This window comes from Anneissia japonica, unplaced genomic scaffold (assembly GCF_011630105.1).
Source record: "Anneissia japonica isolate Jap-2015-1 unplaced genomic scaffold, ASM1163010v1 scaffold288265_len830512_cov201, whole genome shotgun sequence".
Taxonomy (NCBI): domain Eukaryota; kingdom Metazoa; phylum Echinodermata; class Crinoidea; order Comatulida; family Comatulidae; genus Anneissia; species Anneissia japonica.
This window is the reverse complement of record NW_022752171.1, coordinates 812,448-829,433: the sequence shown is the minus strand read 5'-3', so window position 1 is coordinate 829,433 and position 16,986 is coordinate 812,448. Positions and strand designations below refer to the sequence as shown.

The window sequence follows — 16,986 nt, the reverse complement described above, 5'->3', positions numbered from 1 at the left end:
TGTCCGCAAAAGGGCACACATTGGCGCTAACACCAGGCGCGTAACAGGGGTCTTGGGTCAGAGTGGGTATTTATTTTTAAAATTTTTTATTTGCAACCATCTTTAAAGAGGGTAACCCTTCTAGTTTAGCCCAGTAGGTTAACTGATATTCAGGGGCCCTCTTTAATAAAATTAAAGAACAGTACAAACAACATCATTACAACATAATAATAATAATCATAATAATAATAATAATAATAATAATAATAATAAATAATAATAATAAATAATAATAATAATAATAATAATAATAATAATAATAATAATAATAATAATAATAATAATAATAATAATAATAATAATAATAATAATAATAATAATAACATACAATCCTCATTTCCCGGTTAGTAATTAACCATACATACCCCACCCCACCCCACTCCCCATATAAAACAATACGACATAGGGCTTACCTTATTCATAATATCGGCCACACACGTGTGTTTGAAACTAAATATAAGCATTTTCATCATGGTTTTATTTATTACAAACATATTCTTTCACAATCAATACACATTGAGGCCCCTTCTTTTAGGTTAAAATGATCTATCTTAAATTTGTCTTTCTTGAGTTTGGGACTATTATGTGTTTAAATAACTTAAAAGGATAAAACTAAAAAAGCCCTAAAAAATGCGCGCAAAATATTTTTGTGTTTTTAATTCTAATTTCGTCAGAATTGATGAAAACTCCCTAAAATGTGCAATTTATAGAGGAAATTGGCCTACAGTAACAAGAAATGCGCGAAAAGAATTTGAGAATTTTAGGCACTTTCAGAGGATGCATTTGTCAAGGGGTTTAGAAAGATTTTCCAAAGATGGATATTTTCCCCTTGTCCACCTGTGTTTTTAATTTTAATTTCTTTGGAATTGATCAAAACTCCCTAAAATGTGCAATTTTTAGTGGAAAATGGGCCATGTTAACAAGAAATGCGTGCGAAATTTGAGGTTTTTAGGCACTTTCAGGGGATGAAAGGGCATTTATAAAGGGGTGGCGAAGATTTTTCAAAGATAGATATTTTCCCCTTGCCCCCCGCCCCGCCCCAGTGGTTACGCCATCGGGCAGCATAGATCAAAGGAGTTATGACAGTTTTTGAAGTAGGGAAGGGGTTGCAGGGTGTTGTGAGTCTGGTCATTATGATATCTTCCTTTTTATTCTTGTCTTTATTTTTCTCTCTTTTTCTTTCTTTTCTTTCCCTCTTCTTTCTCTTTCCCTCCCTCTCCCCTCTTTCTTTTCTCTTATTACCTAGCCCGGTACGACGGCTTGGTCATCCCGCTAAAAACCGTCAGGGGAGGGGCAGTTCCCCTCCCCCCGCGCCTGTTACGACACTGGCTAACACGCTAATCATCCCCCCCCCCCTACAATGAAAAATATTTTTCTACGCCACTGCTTGATATGGTATTCCCCGAAGAAAATATTAACCTTCTTGGAGCCCGAAAAAATGGTGCTTCAACAGTAGCCTGGGGGAAGAAGTAGCAAATTAGAGGGAAAAAGTAAAGGAAAATTTATTTTGGGTTTTTCTGAATCAGTATATCATATAGTGTCTCAGAAAAAAAAACCCATTCTTCGGGTTTGGGCAATTTTTTTTATAGCACTTTGAAATTTTGGCATAAAATGCCCTATTTTGGACTAATTAAGATGGGGGTAGGGGAAATAGGCATAGTGAAATTTTGCTGAAAGACCCAAAAATCCCATTTAAAGGAAAACACTTTATTGCCAATATTTTAGTCACTTCTAGTTTGCTATGAATGTGAAAATTGACAAAAACTTATTGAACTAGTTACTTTTTACTGTCTTTATCAAATTTGATTGAGATGATCATAATGCCAAATTCCAAGATGGCGTCCATTCTGGCGAGAAAATGGTTATTTTTTTAATATTATTTTTCTCAAAGTACAAAATACAATCTCATCAAAACAATGTATACATAATGTATGTACTATTTTAATGTAGTATTTTCATTCATAAATGTATGTATATTATTATTGAAATCATTAATATTATTATATTATATATTATTGTATGATTTTTTTTTAAATTATATTTTATTATTAAAGTGAATTATATAGTTAGTACTGTTATATAATATTATTATTACCACTATTGATATTACAGTATTATCATCATCCATCATCATCATTCTCATCCTATTTGTCATCGTCATTCTCATTGTCATCATCATCGTCATGATCATCCTTACTGTTATCGATCGTTGTAATCATCATCACAGTAATCATCATCATCATACTAATCGATCCATTATCATGCATCATCATCCTCATCCGTCATCAACACCGTCCGCATCATATCCTCATCAATCATCAGTTGTCGTTATCATCATCACCATCCTCATAATCTTCATCCTCCTCATCATTCTCCTCCTTAATCATTTTGCTCGTCATCATAATATTCATCCTCATCCACCATCATCCTCATTGTCCATCATCCTTCTCATCCATCATCATCGCCCTCATCATCAATGATCATTATCATCATCTTCATCCTATACATTAGACGACGACGAGGATGAAAATAAGGAAGAGGGAGAGGATGAGAGGGATGATTCTCATCATTCATCATCATCCTCATCATTATTAATCATCCTCTATCCTTATCATTATTACGATCATCCTCATCAACAACCATTATCATCAATCATAATCACCATCATCTTCCTCATCATCATCATAATCCATCACCCTCATCATCTACTTCATCTTTTTTCTTATTATCCTCATCAACATCCTCCTCATCAACATCCTCATCAGCATCCCTATGAGGATGATAATGATGAGGAGGACGACGAGAATGAAGATGAAGATGAGAGTGAAGATGATGATGATGATAATAATGACATCAGTATAGCAAGAATAACAGTACTAATGCTATATTGATTTTACTAATAAACTATACTTTCAGAAAAAGCATCGTATTAATATATTATTTAGTATAACAACAATAGTTATGATGAAGAAAAATGTAGTATAGAAATATTACATTTCAATAGGTAAACATTTCTTTTAATTTATATATTGTCGTTATCTTGGAATTTGGTGCGATGACGTCATCATTCCAAATTTGCTCGAAAGGTGGAAAATTTCCGTCAGGTTGACCTAGACCCCATCGTCCGATGCCACGACGAAGTCGCCAAACCACAAATATTGATTTGCCTCTCCATATAACAATATTTTGATTGTCGATCTTTAGAATTTGGCTTAAACGCAAAAGATTTATGCCATACTAATCTAAAAAAAAAAACTCCCTTGAGCCCAGGGATATTTATTCCTTGGCGAAAAAGTCCGGGGCAGAAACTGTCCTGGGGAGGGGGAGTGTGGGAAAAAGTACGGGGAATACCGGGGAAAACCAGCCTGCTGCCCAGAAGGTTGTATCTTGAAAATAGGTATCCAGTGTAATTTAGCAACAACTTACATTAGGTAGGCCTACAAATGAAACAAGTATAGACAGAAAGACAATTAGAGCCAATACAGCACTTCCTTAGCAGATGCTACAGTTGTCTTGCAGTGTCAATGGCAGCCAGGCGCCATGAACATTGACTCCCCCTTCACTGAAAGTTTCAGAGAGGAACAAGGCTATATATTATGAAGTTTTGAGGAAAGACGAGGAGCTGTCTCTTATACACATCTAGATGTGTATAAGAGACAGGGCTCTCACACAGATAAAGAAAATACTATTGATGTTATATAGCTATAAATATATCTGCAAGGCATTACTTATAAGTTTAAAAAAAAAAAAAAAAAACAATAATTATATATACAATAATTTATATTTCAAAAACAATTAGCAATATTACATTGGTTTTGGGATGGCAAGCCTCAAGTGAGTTGCTCACAGCCCCATGGTACAAGAGTATTTGGTTGCATGAGCTTTCAGCATTGAATATATATTTAATTTTCTACATTCCTACAACCCAGGAACAATGGAACTAAGGTGAGCTGATGTGGCAGTGTAAAACGAAAACGATGGGACAGTCATTGAAGGACTGTGGAAAGCACTGTGGTTTCTTGCTATGAATATTAACAACCACAGTGTTATTGTTAAATATCGGTTAGTTGTTGGTGGATGACTTTTAATGAGTAGTATGACACACTTCCTTTTAGTTCACTGCAAACTTTTATTCACACAAACTGTACGTTGGTTACAATCAGCTAAACTCCAGGTTTCAGATGTTAGAGAACCCTTTTAGAGTGGAGTCAGCTCAGCTCTGTACTTTTCTTCTGTGCACTCCTAACTACTAAATTGAATCTAACTACTGACTACTCACTACTGCTCATTCAGTGATATGGGGGTGTTTGCCTATTATACTTTAGGTAATGGGGATGTGTCTCAAGTAAGTCACCCCATTCTTTTAGAGTTTCTGATTGGATCATAGAGAAATTCTTTCTCTATGATTTAGTAACTTGTTTACCAAAAAACTACCAAAAACTGATGTATCACAAACTTCAGAGCTTAGGCTCAAAACTGACAATCATAGATTCATAGTGTGAGAAAGGCCAAGTCCAACTGACTAGGGTAAAGTTATACAAAGTCCAGTTATATTATTAGATTATCTGTATACTCAAGTTGACCATTAAAACTGTCAAACCAATTTAAGGCATTTATCAGGTGAAGGGTATCGATTCCAATGATTATGCAAGTTAATACCATTGAACCTTAATACTACATTACATTATAACGCCAAATGGCTAAGCAAACGCCTAGCACATCACAACCATGTGCCAGCAAAAGTATCATATGATCCACTAGAATAAACTTCTTGTCCCAAAAAAAACTTCAGAAACCGGAAAAAGAACGTTGTGTCAAGAAGCATACTCCCAGCATGGGTAGAATATTATGTATACACGACTATAATCCATTAAATGCCATCATTAATTTTCTCCCTATCAAATTTGTTTGTTTCTAAGGCAGTTTAACATGTGGGTTTAAGGTCGGTTGAACCAAGATGATAGGATCTCGACTGGATTACGGATTAAAACTTCTGGCCACTGAGTAGTATTCTGTAAATAAATGAAAACAGAATATTATGAGCTTTAATTACTTCTGTAAAAATATTAAATTAATAGCTACACAGTGTATGCTAACTGCATATGTCAATGAAGTAGTTAGTGCAATTATTGGTGATCTGCAACATAGCGGATCACGCCTTGTTATTGTTGGAGGTTCTTTTTTTCTGTCGATTTTTGTTCACATGATATCTCAAAATTGGCATGAGCTACGTACATGACGAACAAACATTCGGCTTGGCATGGAATAGTCACAATAAGGTTTTCAATGTGCTCAGTTATTTGCGATGTCATCTACGCGCAATTTTGCGTTTTTACATTATCGATCATAAACTTCACGTCAAGGTTGAATGTCACATACCGAAATATTTCATGTGTGCATTATAATGCGCGCGGGCGTCGAATTTTTAAAATGCTAAAATCACTTTTTGACTAAATTAGAGCACATTTCCGGCCATTTTGAGCATTTCAAAATGTATGACATTTTCCACTACGGAAGCTAGAAATTACGTTTTTTACATATTTTGGGTTCCTGACATTGTATTCACATATTCTTTCATTCTTTTCAGTCATCTTAGGGCCAATAGCAATGCCGTCCACGCGCATCAAACACAGGAATCCTTGCACGCGTTTGTACCGATATACAGTGAAAATATGATAAAATCAGGCCTATTTTTAATCAGTTGCAGGTATAACTCCTTAGGATGAACAGTGACCCCCAATTTTATTACATATTCTGAAAGCACAAGAATTTGTTGTAGATATGATTTTATAGATCATTATGACAGATTGGACATTGTGACATCATCATATTGCCATCTGAATTTTTAAAAACTGAATTTTTATTTATGACGTCATTATTTTTATACTCATTTGAACGTATCTCGCTTACTCTTGATCAATCGTTTCCCACCTGTGAGTATGTTATAGCTGAGACAATTTCCTTTCACAAAGTGTCGTTCATTTTTCACTTTGATGACGTCATTATGGTCAAAATGGGTGTTTTTGTGACCCCTCCCCCAACTCCTTCTTTCTTCAAATCTTTTGAGAGAGGGCGGCAGACTGGAATTCAACACTAACATGGTCAATTTCGTATGCCATTACCGACAAACAGGCATTTTTAAATTACACCTAACTCGTCCGAAGTGACGAGTTCAAATCTAGTTATTGTTACTATTATTGTTATTATCGTTACTATTATTATTTCTATTAATAATATTGTAATTATTACTGTATAATTATCATCATCAACAATCAATGGCATAATTATCATTACAGTATTTCATTGTCATCATTATCATTACTACTAATTGGTATCATAATTATTATTATTTACAGTAGTAAAAAAGAAACTAGATTTGAACTCGTCACTTTGGACGAGTTTGATGATCCACTTGTCCGGCAAAAGAAATCTTGTGGCCCTTAAAAGTGAAATATGGAAAAATACTGTAGCCAAGATTTTCAAATTGTGCAGGAGAATATCAAGTCTGCCGCCCTCTCTCGGGTTGTCAAAGATTTAAGGAAAGAGGTGGGGAGAGGTTTAAAAACATTCATTTTGACCATGATGACGTCATCAAAATGAAAAAATAAAGTGACACTTCCGAAAGAGAGTTGTCTCAGCTATAACATACTCACAGGTGGGTGATGATCGATCAAGAATAAGTGAGATACTTTCAAATGAGTAGAAAAATAATTACGTCTTAAATGAAAATTCATTTTTTTTTTATTATTCTGATGGCAATATGATGATGTCTGATCAGCCACTATTATCTATAAAATCATATCTACAACTCATGTGCTTTCAGAATATGTAATAAAAATTGGGGGTGGGGGGTGTCACCTTTCAAACTAAGGAGCTATAACTGATTAAAAATAGGCATGATTTTAAGCATATATAAATTTTGACACATGCGTACGCGCACGTTAAGACGTGTGAAGGAAAAATTAAGGTACATGACATTCAACCTTGACCTGAAGTTTATGCCAAATGAATATGATTCAGAAATGATGAATGGTTAATATGATATGGGGTCATCAAAGTTTTGAGGAAAGATAAAGAGGGGGGTCAGAAAAACATTTATTTTGACCATAATGACGTCATCAAAATGTAAAAAAAATCAATCAAGGATAAGCGAGACACGCTCAAATGCATATTTTGTCATAGATAAAATTCAGTTTAAAAAAAAAATTCAGATGGCAATATGATGACATCACAATGTCCGACCAGCCACTATGATCTATGAAATCGTATTTACAACCCATGTGATTATAGCATATTTTCACTGTATATCGGCACAAACGTGCCCTATGTTTGATGCACGCGTACGGCATTGCTAATGGCCATAAGATGACAGAAAAGAATGGAAATTTGTGAAAACAATGTCAAGAACCCAAAATATGTAAAAAAAATATAATTTCCATACGTGCTGCATGCGTAAACATTTTGAAATGCTCAAAATGGCCGGGAACGTGCTCTAATTTAGTCAAAAAGGCGATTTTGAGCATTTTGACGCACGTGTGCGTGTCATAATGAAATATTTTGGTACGTGATATTCAACCTTGACCTAAAGTTTTTGCCCACTAAATATGATTAAGAAATGACAATTGGTTAGGATGATATGATCGATAATGTAAAAACGCAAAATTGCATGTAGATGAATTCACACATGACTGGTCACATTGAAAAGCTTATTGTGACTATTCCAGGCCAAGCGTTGAAGCTGCCATGTGCGTAGCTCATGCCAAATTTGAGACATCGTGCGCACAAAAATGGGCAGAAAGAAAGAAGAATAAAAAGATGATCATCTCTGACAATAACAAGAGTTGATCCACTCGTGAAGCGGATCACCAATGAAAGAAGTAATTCTTACACTTCTTTGATCCCCTCTTCTTCTTTCCATGCTTCTGAGTTGTTTTCAATTTTGATGTCCCTGAAGCTGAGCCAACCATGATCTGTCCTTCTTGAATCTCTTGGCGGATGCCTGCTGGACTCTGCTTTATTTTGTCCTGTGCTTCTAAAGAAAACATCACGTCTCTTAACAGCTCCTGCAATTTAGCCTCTTCCTACAACAAATAAGTATTGATAATCAGTGGTTATGCCCTTTTCTGTTTATGTACAGCTCAGATGTAGAGTAACCTATCTATAGTTGTATAATCTTGCATTAAAATGCAAGATTTATCACTGATAAAGGAGTTTCTCAGTACTCAATTATTAAGTAATCTACCATTTAATTACATATGCAATACCCTGAAACTTATGTCCCAAATATTAGGGAAAATCTAAGGGGTATACAAACTTGGCCGCATGGCTGAGTTAGTAGTAGAGTAATCAAATGGTAATCAAGGTTTCAGGATTAAATTATTATTCCCTAATTCTCCAAGTCACAGAAGTCTCCCCAAAATTGAGACAGCCTTCTGCACACCTGCAAGCAAGCATGAACCTTCCGAAAAATAACTCACCTTGCGGAAATTTGCAATATTAGCATGTTTTTTAATATGTATTATCAATTGTCTACTGGAGGTCAGTGCCAATGGGTATCACCATGGCAGCAAAATAAATATAGATCTGTTACTTGTTACATTTTACTTGTATAGCACCTTTCTTTTCAGTTACGAAGCGCTTAAGCTACTCTCCACACAATAAGTCAAAAACATCCCCCCCCCCCTTGAGTAAAGCTTGCATAGGACCAAACCCAAGCAAAGTGTGCTAACTTAACTAATGCAATAAAACAGTAGAAAAATAAGAAAACAAACAAAACATAAAAAAAACAAATGTGATCTAAGCAAGGTCAGAGGAACTATTGAAAAAAAGGTGTGTTTTTAGATGGGCTTTGAACTGCCTAAAGCGAATCACATGATCTTAGGGAATTAGGCAGACCATTCCAAAGACGGCCAGCAATTGAAGGGAATGAATTGTCACCAATACGATTATGGTAGACCGGTCGAACAAGTTTGATGGAGTTGGAAGATCTTGTTAAGCGCACATGGTACATAGTGTTAGCCAATTGGAAATATACAAATGGTAGATGCCAGAAAGTGATTTGAAAACAAAGAGGGGAAGTTTAAATTTAATTCTTTCCTGTACAGGCCACCAATGAAGATCACTAATAAGGGAGGATGTATGAGTATGTGACTTAAAAGAAAAATTAGTCTAGCAGCAGAATTTTGAAGTTTCTGCAGGGTGTAAATCTCTTTTTAACAGGCCACTGTACAGTGAATTGCAGTATTCCAGTCTTGAAAGAACCAGTGCCCTCTCAGCAGCATGGCAGGTATGAACTTCCTGATTCTCCATAAGTTTCTTATATGCCTACTAGCATTTGACACTTGTAGGCTGAGACCTGCTGATGAGTCAATAGTCACTCCAAGAGTGTGGACACTTCAGGAAGGATGAATAATGGTGTCCCCTTTAACATGATCTAAGGAAAGATGACTCTTAGAGGCACAAACCAAAAACTCAGTTTTCTTTTCGTTCAGCTTCAGTTTGTTGCCTAACAACCACTGCTGAATATCAGCAACACAGAGGGATAAGGTCTGCAAATTGGAGACAGTGCTGCTATGATTGCTGGGGTCAAAAGTTACATAGAGTTGAAGAAAAAAGTGGAATTGAATGACATAATGCCTGATAATATCTCTGAATGGACAAATGTAGAGACTGAATATTATGGGCCAATAACTGAACCTTGGGGCACTCCATAGGCTAGGGGATGTGGAAGAAAGCTCATTTCAACAGATCTCCCGGAAATTGGGATGGCTTCCATCTTGGGACCCCCCTGCCCAACTAGAGTAGACAAGATACGCACAATACTTACTTTCTTGTGCTTTTCACTCTCAGCTTTCCTTGATGATTCAAGAGTTGACACTTTATCTTTCAAAATTTTCTGATTTAAAAGTAAACTATTGTTCATCTGCAATAAATAAACCCAAAACACACTGATGAACTATGATAAGATATGAAGTAATTTAAAATAAAAATAAGGCATCATAAATTAATATACTAAGTGTTTCCATGAGAAAATATTATACTTTATATTACAATACATAATTTTACCATGCTGTTTACTATCTATAATCGATTTTATTTCACATTGTATACTGCATACATAGATTCAAGGCTTCTGATTGGTTAAAATGCGAGTAACTATCACTCCTATGAGGTAGGTCGGATGATCGTTCATAAATACCCAAGGAAAAAATACTATCGCATTAAATGATAGTAATTTTTCCCCATCGCGATGTATCTCTAGGCCTCACATATAACGGTGCTGTGTAATTTGACATGCACGGACGGTAAAGAGGACTGTAACCTCCACGACAACAGAGATTGGCACGTTTGAAGTGGGCCTAGGACTATTTTTTGGGTACTCTTTTCATCACTTTTTAGGCATTGTGGAATCTATATGTATTGACTGCTCTAGATTCAGGCAGTAAATTATCTAATTTATTAAAAAAAAAAACCAGGATGTCACTTGATGGTGGTTCAGTTTGGCTATTATACAGTACCAGAATTCATCAATTTTACCTCTTTTTCATCACTGAGTTCCTTCTGTAATTTGCCATTCTTCTTTTCCAATGTTGATTTTTCTTTCAGTAAATTCTGTACTTGGTTTTTATGCTGCTCATATTCCTGTACTTTCTGCTTGTGAATTTGAAGTTAAAAAAAAATGATTTTTGATGTCCTAATTACATTTACTATACTGTCTTACATTTTCAATTAGTCAAAAATACAAAAAAACATATGTGAACATAATTCCCTGTTTGCCTTCTTGCACAAGTATTTATTCAAAAAAACTGAATTTTCTAAAAATACTCATTTGAACGTATCTCGCTTACTCTTGATCGATCGTCTCCCACCTGTTATAGCTGAGACAATTTCCTTTCACAAAATATTAGCATGTTTTTTACTATGTATTATCAATTGTCTACTGGAGGTCAGTGCCAATGGGTATCACCACGGCAGCAAAATAAATATGACTGCCCAACTAGAGTACACAAGATACGCACACTACTTACTTTCATGTGCTTTTCGCTCTCAGCTTTCCTTGATGATTCAAGAGTTGAAACTTTATCTTTCAAACTTTTCTGATTTGAACGTAAACCATTGTTCATATATATTAATATACTAAGTGTTTCCATGGGAAAATATTATACTTTATATTACAATCCATAATTACTATTATAACGTAACTATCACTCCTATGACATAGGTCGGATGATCGTTCATAAATTCACAGGGAAAAAATACTATCACATTAAATGATAGTACTTTTCCCTCATCGCGATTATCTCTAAGCCTCACATATAACGTTGCTGTGTAATTTGACATGCACGGACAGTAAAGAGGACTGTACCCTACACGACAACATAAATTGGCTCGTTGGAAGTGGGCCTAGGACTATTTGGTGGGTACTCTTTTAATTACATTTTAGGCCTTGTGGAATCTATATGTATTGACTGCTCTAGAGTCAGGCAGTAAATTATCTAATTTCATTATTAGAAAATAAACATCCACGAAACAACAGTTCATCAAGTCCTAAATATTTTGCAGCTTATCTTAGTGACCAACCCTCATGTATTCCCCCCAATTAATACTTGTCCTGGGATCTCTGATCATTGTATCTTGACTGCTAATCCCGACTGTAAGCCATCAATTCAGAAGACTCCTCGCAGAAAGATCTATAAATTTCACAAGGCCGATATTGGAAGCACGAAGAAAATTTTCAAAGTCCTTTCTGAATGATGGTAATGAGTTACCTGTGGAAACCAATTGGCAGAGGTTTGAATCCGCCATACTTACAGCAATGGACACATTTATTCCATCAACGTACAAAAGTTCAAGATATAATCTACCCTGGATGACTAGACCCCTCAGACGTCTTGTTAGAAGAAAGCGGAGAGCCTTTTATTAGGCAAAGCGTAATAGTTGTCATCAGAACTGGGAACGTAGGAAATGTGTCCAGAAGCGATTAAGGAAAGCCGAACAGGAATATTTTTCTACCACAGTATTTGACTCTCTCTGCTCAGACTCAAAAAAGTTCTGGTCCTTCATAAAACAAAGGCGACGTGATTCATCAGGCATTGCTACCTTATGGAATGACCAGAATTTTGTGAGTTCAGCATGTGAGAAAGCCGAGGCCCTTAGTAACCAGTACAAATCAGTTTTTACAGTAGAAGGTCATGGCCGGTTACCCAATTGCAATGGTAGAAAGCTTCCTCAAGTCCCTGAGTTAGAGATTCAGAATGATGGGATACTTAAGCTTCTCCAGAAATTATCCCCACACAAAGCCCCGGGACCAGACAGCATACACCCGTTTGTATTACAGAAATGTGCTAATGAGATAGCCCCTGTCCTAACTAAGATATTTAACCAAAGCATCAATGAAGGTGTCCTACCGTCAGCCTGGACTAAGGCTAACATCTCAGCCATCTATAAAAAAGGAAGCCGCACTGATCCATCAAATTATCGCCCTGTGTCACTAACCGCCATACTGTATGTTGCAAAATCATTGAGCATGTTATTTATAGTCACGTAATGCGTTATCTTGACCACTACCAAGCCCTTAGTGATTTTCAACATGGTTTTAGAGCTAGACGATCATGTGAAACCCAGTTGCTTTCAACAGTTCACAGTATCTGGGAAGCCAACGAGAATGTGAAACAAGTCGACACCATTGTTTTAGACTTTGCCAAAGCGTTTGATACGGTCCCTCATAAAGACTCCTGCACAAAATCAGACACTTCAGTATCACTGGTCCCCTACATAAATGGATTTCATCTTTTCTCATCAGCAGAAAACAGGCTGTCAACATCCAAGGAATTGCATCAAAACCAGTGACAGTCCTCTCAGGTGTGCCCCAGGGCACAGTTTTGGGACCCCTATTATTTTCATCATACATTAACGACCTGCCAGATGGGCTCAAGTCAGAAGTTCGCTTGTTTGCAGACGACTGTATTATCTACCATCCAAAACGACCTGAAACACCTCGACAAGTGGGAAAAGAAATGGCCTATGTCCTTCAAGCCTGAAAAATGCAGTGTTTTACGATTCAGTAGAAAGAGAAACATCTTCAAATTTTCTTATCGCTTATCTGGTCATGTCCTCCAGCCCCTTCACCAACACAAACATCTAGGAGTAACTCTATCTACTGATATGAAATGGAACCCGCATGTAAACTGGGTAGTCAATAAAGCCAATGGCATGCTGGGATTTCTTCTGTGCAATTTAGGCAATGCTCCACAGCATGTTAAAGTCCAAGCATATAAAAGCCTGGTTCGACCAGACGTTGAATACTGTAGCTCGGTATGGGATCCGCATACCAAGTGTAACATTCAAAAAGTTGAGGCTGTTCAAAGATGTGTGGCTCGCTTTATTACTAATAACTATAAGTGGGACTCCTCTGTTACCGCTATGCTTAAAGAAATCAACCTTCCTCCACTTGTTCACTGACGTAAAGTCAACAGACTTGTTATGATGCACAAGATTGTTCATCAAAATATTGATCTAAAGTTTGATAACCACCTGGAATTCAACAGACGAGCAACTGCTGCTAGATGCACTAGGAACCATAACATAACCCACTTTCATTAAAGATACCGAAGGCCAAGAGAAATCGCTTTCTTTACTCTTTTTTCCCCAACACAGCTAAAGACTGGAATGCCCTCCCTTTTTCTTCTACTTCAATCAATAATTCCACTGCCTTTTGCAAGCTTATTGGTAACTCTGACTAGTCCCTCCTCTGTCGCCACTCTCCAAACATTGAGTGATACTCCAGCCGGAGTTTTTCAATTACTCTATCAAGATCAAGATCAAGATTTTTTTAAAAACCAGGATGTCACTTGATGGTGGTTCTGTTTGGCTATTATACAGTACCAGAATTCATCAATTTTACCTCTTTTTCATCGCTGAGTTCCGTCTGTAAATTGCTGATTGTTTGACTATTCTTCTTTTCTAATGTTGATTTTTCTTTCTGTAAATTCTGTACTCGGTTTTTATATTGCTCACATTCCTCTACTTTCTTCTTGTGTCTTGATTCTGACTCTAACCTCTGAAGAAAAAAAAAAAAAATTTCATCAACTACATTGGTTCTTGAAGACATACACAAAATCTTGACACACGTTTTTAATCAGAATAATAACCTTTAGAGGTCTGTATTTTTACCCTTAGTCTACACATTTTTGTAGATGTACATACATATATAGAAGTTTAGGAATGGTATAAAAAATTCCAGGATGATGGCAGGTAGGTGTTAAATTTAAAGCATCACTTTTAGTTTTAGATATACATACATACACACATAATAATCATCAAAGAAAGGTAAACATACATACATGTAGTACACACACACCCACAAGCTTGTGTAATAAACAATTCCACCATAAACTGCTTGTAGTGTTTTTATTTTATGGGTCTACTAGACTAACACTGCTCTATTTACTTCTATATTCAATTGAAAACCAAAATTTAATTCACGAAAGTGGAAACGGTTTGGCGCAGCAGTTTCCCAACCCCAAGGTTGGGGTTTCAATGCCTCGCTGTGCATTCGATAGGATTTGAACCCAGGGGATTGGAAGGCAAGCAACACACCCACCAAGCTACTTCTCCACTCCCACTACCTGCAAGCCGATTCTTCATGTCATCAAAAAATTAACTCAATATTACCTGGGATAATGCTTCTTGTTCTATTCCTGATATTCTCTCCTCATAATTGGCTTTCTGAGACTCACGTTTCTGAGACTCATCATTTATGGAATGCATGTACTGAAAAAAAGATTAGATATATTTCAAGCTCATGTTTCCAAATAGCAAAAACAAAAAACCTGTGGCTGAAAATGCAATGATGGGTTTACTGAAAGTTTCACAAGGATTTCAACCTCTGTAAATTTAAGATCCTTCTCAACTAGTGAATTCAGCCTTCCTGCAAGAATATTTTTCCTGTAACTGCCAACACTCTGTCCTATGATATATATTTGGGGCTTTCTCCTGTACCTGCTTTTTGTGGAAAAACACTCTTCACTTCACCCAGAAATACAGTATAAATGGGAGAATGAATGAAATTGGAAGCGGTGTACATGCATAAACAGGAATAATCCACAGGAAGTGGAGGAGGATCGCATATTGTGTATGATCGATACTGTATCCAAAACACAAGCAAAAAAGCACCTTGCATTTTGATATCTAGGCACGTAGTTCAGTCTTTGGTTGATGCAGGTGGAATTTCTGAAAGATAGGGTGAGACCACCAAGACCTGCAAATTATTTTTCAAGTGCACTCTCTGATTCGAGACCCCTATTCTTGATATTCTCTCCTCATAATGAGACTCACAGACTTTGCATATACTGTTTTACATTTTCAATTAGTCAAAAATACAAACAAAAAAATAAATATAATCACTCATGAATCTCTTTATAATTCACTCAATATTACCTCTTCTTGTATTCTTGATATTTTTTCATATGCTTTCTGTGAGGAATGTTGAATAAATAAAAGAAGTGCCTAAAAAAAAGAATATTAAGAATTAGATATCTCATCCCCTACATTCCTGGCTTATTCATCACACCCCTCCCTAAATTCATCCTTATCTGTCCACCTTTGCATCAGATTCTTCTATATTTATTTCATTAAAAAATGTTCACATTTTTCTGTTAATTGTATTTTTCTATTCATCCTCATTTTGCACTTAAACCTGCTTATCACCTTTTTCTTATTCATTACCAACCTTCCATGCTATTCTTCACAACTTACCTTTAGTGGTAACAGTTTTTCTCCATCTTTTGAATGCAGATGAAAAAAATTTTCTGCAAATGAACAACTCAATTTTAAAAATAATTATCCCATTATAAATGAACAGTGAATACTATTATGCTGAATAATAAAAGTAATTGCATTAAAAACGGATGAATGGAACATGTTATGGAGTGTATAGGCATGTATGTGGGATGTATGTGCATATTCATAAATTTGATATCAATGTCCTTACGTCCAGCATAATTCCACACTTTGTTCCCACCAACTTGTAATGCGTACATGTGTTGCGTTGTCTTGAAATGTGTGTCTGCATGTGATTGACAACTAACAACACCACACTCCAGGCAAAGATACAAAGTCTGTTTTAGAAGAATAATTACAATATGCACAATATAAAAATGTTATCACTGAACACAATATATAAAAGCTATTACTAAACACAAGATATAAATGTTACTTTAGAATATCATATTTATATTGCAGGCACTTAAAGTACACATGTTCTGATTTTTAAAGTAGTGCAGTTAAACATCAGAACAGGAAAGATAAACAACAAATAAAATCAAAGTCTAGAGAAAACTCATGTAAAATTTATAAATTAATAGAATTTCTTTATTTAAAAAAAAAATATTCCTTGTTTCATTTGCAATAATAAAATATAATACGAGTCACAATATCTATCTGAATTAATTGATTACAATTAATAAATGAAACGATTAGCATTTTTAAGTGATGCAAGTCTCATATTATGTCACACTTAATGGCTGATTCCATGATAAATGAACGAGAAAATGTTATCTTCTTACCTCTTGATTAGTACAAGTGAAACATTTACTAAGTTCCACTTCTAGGGGTTTAAAAATCCCACATTCTGGACAACTGTCAAAATAAAAATTGACAAGAATCAGGGTGAATAATAAAATCATTATTAAGAACGTACTGAGAAATCATGATGATAATGTAATTGTGTCTGTAGGTTCTAGTAGACGGGAGCATTCTTTTACCTGTCCATCAAAACAGCGACTGGGTGGACCTTTGGACATGATTTTACCTTTTGACGGTCTTAATTAAGGTCCCCAATAACTGGCAGACATGTTGGATGTGTTCCACACACTACATGTGTGGTGATACAGTGGTAGTTAAATTAATAACAGAGGTCCCCTGTAGACCAGTAATCAATATAATACA

The 16,986-nt window shown here is 35.8% G+C and overlaps 1 protein-coding gene across 1 annotated transcript in view; it reads right to left on the bottom strand.

Moving 5' to 3' along the window:
* Positions 1-15,456: 15,456 nt before the first annotated feature.
* The window catches only part of LOC117122164 (BRCA1-associated protein-like), a 6,715-nt gene continuing 5,185 nt past the window's right edge, over positions 15,457-16,986 (bottom strand). The window contains exons 6-9 of the mRNA XM_033267671.1: positions 16,605-16,677; positions 16,031-16,157; positions 15,796-15,848; positions 15,457-15,546 (exon numbers count right to left, since the gene is read on the bottom strand). Of these exons, the coding sequence (XP_033123562.1) occupies positions 15,457-15,546; positions 15,796-15,848; positions 16,031-16,157; positions 16,605-16,677 (343 nt within the window). The remainder of the gene's footprint in view (positions 15,547-15,795; positions 15,849-16,030; positions 16,158-16,604; positions 16,678-16,986) is intronic.